This window comes from Limulus polyphemus, unplaced genomic scaffold (assembly GCF_000517525.1).
Source record: "Limulus polyphemus unplaced genomic scaffold, Limulus_polyphemus-2.1.2 Scaffold313, whole genome shotgun sequence".
Classification (NCBI taxonomy): Eukaryota; Metazoa; Arthropoda; class Merostomata; order Xiphosura; family Limulidae; genus Limulus; species Limulus polyphemus.
In genome coordinates, this window is record NW_013665923.1 from 31,512 (window position 1) to 39,007 (window position 7,496).

General features: G+C 38.6%; 1 protein-coding gene across 1 annotated transcript in view; it reads right to left on the reverse strand.

Moving 5' to 3' along the window:
* Positions 1 to 7,496, reverse strand: part of LOC106457292 (histone acetyltransferase KAT8-like) — a 25,430-nt gene that overhangs the window by 10,152 nt on the left and 7,782 nt on the right. Inside the window, exon 4 of the mRNA XM_013916681.2 lies at positions 7,230 to 7,283. Within this exon, the coding sequence (XP_013772135.1) occupies positions 7,230 to 7,283 (54 nt within the window). The remainder of the gene's footprint in view (positions 1 to 7,229; positions 7,284 to 7,496) is intronic.

The window sequence follows — 7,496 nt, forward strand, 5'->3', positions numbered from 1 at the left end:
ACTTTATATTGCTTGTAAGTTTGTAAAACTTTAGTATATAAATCATTGTTTGTAATAACTGTTATAGTAAATTGTGTTATTGTTTGTATATTAAAACATATTTGTATTAAAAAACAAAACTAAGTGTATCAATCTTGTTGGCAAATAAATTGGAGATATATCAACAAATGTTCAACTACTAAATCTAAGTTGCAATTTAAAGTTACATTTGAAACATAACATAATAAATTGGGGGCTCGTGTCCGAGATCTGTATCGGAGACAAAATTCAATCTAAATTAAAATTCAAATCATAATTAAATTTATATCTATCAGTGCCAACAGATTTGATCATGTCTGATTATCAAGATTTTCTTGAATCACCCTTCCTCAAACAACTAGAAAAATATAACAAAAATGAATTGCTCGAAATTGCCAAAGTTTTAGAACTAGAAGTTAAAAGGTCAATGAGAAAAAGTTAACTAAAAAAGCATATTATCAAAATACTAATCGATGATGATTTGTTGCCTGAAAAAGCATTGGAGGAATAATCTAGTGTACACACTAGCTAATCAGGGTTGAGTGATAAAGATAAGTTAGAGATCCAGCTAAAACTGAAACAACTCGAGCTTGAACAAGCTCGTACTGGAGCTGAAAGAGAAAATAAATGTCTTGAGGCTGAGTAAGCTCAAATTGAAGCCAAGAAATAAGAATCTCGAATTGAAGCCGAGAAAGAACAAGCTTGTATTGAAGCTGAAAGAGAAAATACATGTCTCGAGGCCGAGAAAGCTCACATTGAAGCCGAAAAAGAAATTTGGCTGAAAGAAATGGAAATTAGACTCAACTCCGATCAAACAAGGCAAAATGACAACTTTGAACTTAACTGATATGATAAAGTACCAAGTATTATTACAAAGTGTCTCAACTGGTAAAGCACAAGAAGCTTATGCCACTCTCTCTCTCTGGAAGATTGAAGGAATTATGATAAGGTTAAAGCAGTTATTCTCAAAGCATATGAGTTAGTACCAGAGGCTTATTGCCAAAAGTTGAGGTTATTGCAAACAAGATAATCAAACTTATATGGAATTTGCCCACGAAGAAGAGGTTTATTTTGATTGATGGTGTAATTCTATGCATATTGGCAATAGTTTCGACAAGCTAAGACAATTATGCCTAATTAAGGAATTTCAACGTTGTGCACATGAAGACCTCAAACTTACTTGGATGAAAAGAAAGTTGAAACACTACAGGAAGCAGCTGCTCTTTCCCTCTTTCCAATGATTATACTTTAACACATAAAACAACTTTTCATAAAAAGATATTCTTACCATCTCAACAAAAACTTGTATCACTTCAATCCACTAAAGTTGAGGATCCTTCTAAAAAATCCAGCTCCTCTAGTTCAAAATCTTCATATGGTTGGCCTAAAACTTCATCGAAACAATCAAGTCCTGTCTGCCATTTTTGTAAAAAACCTGGTCATGTTATGTCCGATTGTTGGCGTTTGGAAAAGAAAAGGAAGTAACACCCAGTGCATTTGTGCCCACACATGGACATAGTTTCACCAGATAACTCGATGTTATTGATTTGGCCACTGATATAATCAGGGAGGAATTTAGACCTTTTGTGTCTGTTGGTTCTGTGTCTTTGACAAATGACACTGGCAATCTCATACCCAAACATATTCTATGTGATACTGGGGCAACTCAATCATTGTTGTTAGAAGGTATATTGCTTTTAGATTTGAGTTCTGCCACTTGTGAGTCTGTTATTGCTCAGGGTATTGAGGGTGGCTTTGTTAATGTTCCTCTTCATAATATTTATTTAGCATAAGACCTAGTTTCAGGACCAGTTGTGGTTGGAGTAAGACCTACTCTGCTAATTAAGGGTGTATCATTATTGTTGGGAAATGATTTGGCTGTGGGAAAAGTTGTTGCCGAACCTAAAATGGTTAATGAGCTGATCACCGTTTCATCTAAGGATGACGTTTTCATTGAGTAGAATGCTGTGACTCGAGCTCAGTCTAAGAAATTAAGCCACAAACAGATGATAGACCTGGATTCAGAGGACAATATTATAGATTTGTCCAGCATCAGACTGGAGGACATCTCACCAACAGAACTTCAACGCTCTACTCTCAACTGAATGGATTAATTATTGTTTGTATCGTATATCACTATCACATTCAGGAGGATGCCTTCATCGTCCACCACCCCAGTGGCTTGGAACTGGAAAGTGGTAAGGACTCCCATACTCCATTGGAAGAAGAAAGGGGAGAAAATGTGGTAAAGAGTCTGGGGGGGGGGGAAGTCAACACCAGAGAGAGTGCAACATGTGACCATGAAAACCCTATTTTATAAAGCAGGCCACTCCTGATTTATTCAATCTAAGGAATGGCAGGAATGGGCAGCTATCCCCCTTCTACTTTACTCATGAAGTCTATAGGTGAGTACAGTCCAGAACTGGAATATTAATAAAGCAAATATATGTTGCAAGAAAAACCTACTCCCTACTGGTAAAGACTCCCAAATTCCACTGGAAGAAAAAGGGGGAGAAAATATGGTGGAGAGTCTGGGGGAATGTCAACACCAGAGACAGTGCAACAAGGGTCCATGAAAACCCTATTTTGAAATGCAGCCCACTCCTGATTTATTCAATCTAAAGAATGGCAGGGAATAGCAGCTATCCCCCCTCTACTTTACTCATGAAGTTCATGAGTGAGTATGGTCCAGAACTGGAATATTAATGAAGCAAATATGTATCATAAGAAAAACCTATGAGCAATCTTGTGGAACACCACATCTCAACAGTGTGCATTTAGTGGCCATGAAAATTATAAATATTAAGTCATCATGTTTGTGAAGATTTGACTAGTTTAAGTATACCTGAACAGATACTGCTTGCCCCTGATATACAAGAGGTATATATACAAAAGAAAACTTACCAAGTCACAGTCTCACTGAAGTCTGAATAATGGCAACAGGTGGAAAACAATAACCCGATCCGATGCAGATAGTGAGAGATGAATATATATGTGGTGTGGTCCATATATTCAAATGAAGAATTTCCTCCAATGGATGAAGGAGATGAGACACAAGGGAAATGTAAGGTGCCTAATCTGGTGAGAAGACACATGGAACAAATTATGGGAAGAAGAAACAAGGAAATATAAGCCAATCAAATTAAAAGCAGAACTCAATTGGTAAGAATGGAAGGAGAAAGGTCAGGAACAGAAGATAGCTGCCACAGAATGAAGAGGCCGGAATGGGTACCACAGAAGGAAGCCATGTGGGCAATATAACAACAAAGAGCATTTAATGGACATAGTTGTCTATCTGGATCAGAATGGGAATATAGGTGGGAAATGGAAGGAAGGGAAGTCAACAAGAAGGAGGAATTACCCTCATGAGTCACCGAAGTTTTGGGAAGGAAAGATCAATCTGAATAAAGGAAGACATAAGTGGAATGATATAGCATGTGAAATATCGATGGCAAATAAATCCGACTGACAACATCCAAAGGCCAAGAGGAGAAAGAAATGTCTTATTTGATAAGTGAAAAATCAAACATGAGTACAGAAGTTCAAATGGAGGTAAAGTAAGGCAATGAAGAACCACATTGACATCCCACTCTGAAAGGACTGAGCACCAAGGAAGACGACGAATCTGGAAGGAAAGCAACATTAGTGAAAGAGTAGGAGAAGTAAAAACTTTACCGTACTGAGAAAAACAAAAAGTGTGGGATAAAGCAGTCCAATAACCCACAATTGAGGAGACTGAAGTCCTTCGATCAAACAGTCAATTGAGGAAATCCGTAAGAAGAGGAACAGTGGGTAGAGCAGATGAAAACCCCTGACCCAAAGAGGAATAGTGGAAAATGTTCCATTTATTTTGGTAAACATCCACAGAGGAATGCCAAATGGAATGTGCTAAAAACAAAGTGACAATCTGGATCTCCTCGTCAAGTACCGGATAAAAACCAGACACAAAGATGGAGGATATGAATGGCTGGATGAAATGCTAGGGACCAAGGTTGATGTACAAGGGATGGAATAAAAGGAAGAGGTAATGGTGGGGCAGATTGGAGCTGAAGCAGCTGCGAAAACCACGGTTTTGCCTGCCAGTAAGAAGCAATCAGAAGGACTTGACATGGAGTGGTGTGAATGATCAAAATCACCATGGAAAAAAGATAGATGGGAGGATAGACATAAATGTATTTGTTGGTCCAATCCTGGCTGAATGCATCAACAGACAATGCAAGTGGTTGAGGAACCGGATACCCAAACAGAGGTAACTTGGAATTGAGGGATGTGGCAAATGCATCCAGGTGAAGAGTAACCCACCAAAGGCACAGCCATTGGAAAATGAGAAGATTGAGAGAGCACTTCATCCAATAAAATTTGTCACTAGGTTTGATCACAAAGGGAAAGAGAACAGGTGCCAACTTGGTGATTGATTTTAGATACCACAGCAGAATTGTTGGAATAGATCATGACCAAAAATTCCTGACAAGACGAAGAAAATGATCCAAAGTATGATGTATGGCCAGAAGCTCCAAGATGTTGATACAGCAAGATCTCTTGGCCAGAGTTCACATACCTGAAGATTCCTGCAGATTGACCCACATTTGAAGTTTTGCAAATCTAGACAAGGATGAGGAAGTGGAACACCCACTGATGTGTGTGCCTTGTTGAACCACCAATGTAGATTGTCCACAAGGAAAGGAGAAGGGAAATAGGAGCTTCCAAGGGATTTAGTGAAAGTTCCAATGGTTGTGCAGAGCCCACTAAAGAGACCTTATATGTGCTTAACCCAAGAAGATAAGTGCTTCCATAGAAGACCACATCCTCAAAAGTGATAGAACTGCACAAGCAGTAAAGGCATGGAGAACTGAAAGCTCCTTTGAATGGAGTCGAAGAGGAGAAGGTTGGGCCCGACTGAGATGTGTGTCGAAAGGGACACCCATTTTTTGTGGACAAGATATTGGGTAGGTATAAGGAATGACTTCTCCAACTTCAGTAATCAACCCACATGAGCTGCCTCCAAAAGCAGCAGATGAGTGTAATGGGTGGACTCCCATATAGAACAAACTAACAGAAGCCAGTCATCCATATAATGTTGTTAACGCAACCCCCAAGCATACATGTGTCACTCAACAAAAACATATGGGGCCAAAGCAAGCCTGAAGGATAGGGTGCAAAATTCATTCTTTACACTGTGATGAACAAACCAAAGATAGTGTCTCGAGAGACAAGACATTGGAATATGCAGATAAGCCTTTGTGACATCTACCTTGGTTATCCATAGATCTGGAGAAAAAGCCCACCTAAGAGTGAGGAAATACTCCATGGTACGTCAGGGAAACCAAAAATTGATTAAGGCGGGTCAGATAAACCACAGGCCGCCAGTTCCTTTTTTTTTTGGGGGGGGGGGGGGTACCACAGACAGCCTGGAATAAAAACCCGGAGAAGGCTGAGTTACAGGTTCAATGGCTTTCTGATAGAGACGATTTTGTACTGCCTCGGATAGATGTTGACTGATGATAGGATCCCAAGACAATGAAAAGGATATGTGTACTGGAAATAATGAAGGAGGGGAAAGGAAGAGGATGACAAGTCCCTCGGATAATACTCAAATAACTCAAAGATCTGTGGCAAAATCTCACCACAGGGAACAAAATTGGTTAAGCAAGCCTTCACTGGAGGAGAACCCACATGGTAGTCACCGGTTCTGTTGGAAACATGTCCATCTGCACTGAATAATATGATGAGAGGGGGAACCCCTAGAGGTAGGAACTGATAATGACTGGGACAGCTCTGGACAAGAAACAGTAATAGTCTAGGCTCTGAATGAGACAAATAATCACCACCAAAGATGAAAGGGTCGATTGCTGTCTCATGAATTCCACAAGGGATTCCAAAGTCCCAGGAATATTTCTGAAAACAGTTTACTGGAAAAAAGGGGCCCACACTTAGCTTCTGGAAATACATATGTGGTAAATGAACTCGGGACAATATAGCGTCCCTCCCCAGAAGATCCCAACAACAGAGAACGTGTGTAAGGAAAAAGCAGAAGAAGACATATGCCAATGTTGAGGTAATCAGGAGAGAGGGTATCCTTCAAAAAACCCTCACGATCAGGGGGAGTGCCTCAGAAAAGATGTGGATAGTGGAAAAGTACTGTAGGAGAGTCAATAGTGTAAAACAAAGGTGGGAAAACAGCATGGGATAAACAAACAGGATTATCTGGGTCTGCCCCTCCCCACAAGGGCAAAATCGATTCCAACTGTTGAGAATCAAGCAACAGAAATTCAGCCTGATGACAAGCTAAAGCAAACTTATCCGAAGACCATGGAGGGTGAATCATGCTAGCACCCTCACGCATCTGAAATACAAACAGTCTGGATGAACCCTAATATCTGGGGAAAGGGTAAACACAAAATACTGAGAGGAGGGGGTGTATCATGTATGAAGGAAGGAAGGAGATTATAAGAAATTGGGGAAATGAATAAAAGAGAACACACCTGAGAGATCATGTCCAAAGAAGCCGTATTAGGTCTAGCTGATTCTGTAGTTGAGGCTAAAGAAAACACAGCAAAATCAAGTGGAAAAAAAAAGGCTGTCAAATTCCTCGTCATCCTGAACAGGTTTGGCACGTACGGGAGGAAAATGGGCAACATCAGGAGAAAAGAAGGTTGACATATATATAAAGATCAATCTCACAGCAGACGAGGGAGCTCTAGGCTTGTGTCATATGAAAAATTTTTTTGCATAGAGAGGACAGCACTGAACAGGAATAGCTATTTATGTGAGAGAAGATAATGTACCACATTGAAAAACATTAGTTAACAGCTACATCCACTTCAAATAGTTCAAAATGGTAGACATTTACAATTATTGACAAAGACATTCCACATGTGCAGTAGTGTCATCTGACTGGGATTCAATATCTTTTCACTAGAAGAAATTCTAAATTCTAATAAGAAAAGTAATTTTGATATGAAAATGATTGTAATAATGTAAATATTTTTTTTAATTAATACTTTTTCCTGAATTCTCATTACCTGAAAAATATATTTCAGTGTATTTCAAACCTTCATCATAATAAAGCTACTAAGAAAAAAAATAATTCAATTTAAAATAAATTTATTTCAAGCTAATTAAAGTAATAATGAAAGTTAGAATATGTATAAGTAGCACTGTAAATTTAAAAATAATATCATAATCATTACTATAGATCAAGGAAATCTTACAGCTTCATGTTCTTTTTCCAAAGCAGCAGTTGTGGGATCCATCTCAGCATAGGTCTGAAATTTAATAAAAAATCACATATCTGATTTTGTTCTGCTTTCAATCATTTTAAGTGTGGCCAAAAAAAACAATTACAATATGCAGTTAGAATTACCAATGGAAGAGAAATCTAACATAAATTAACAAGACAGGTACCTGATGATGACAAAACCTTGTCGAAACATTGTACATTTGCTGTTATGTTAAACTTGTATTAAAGTTTTTTTTCA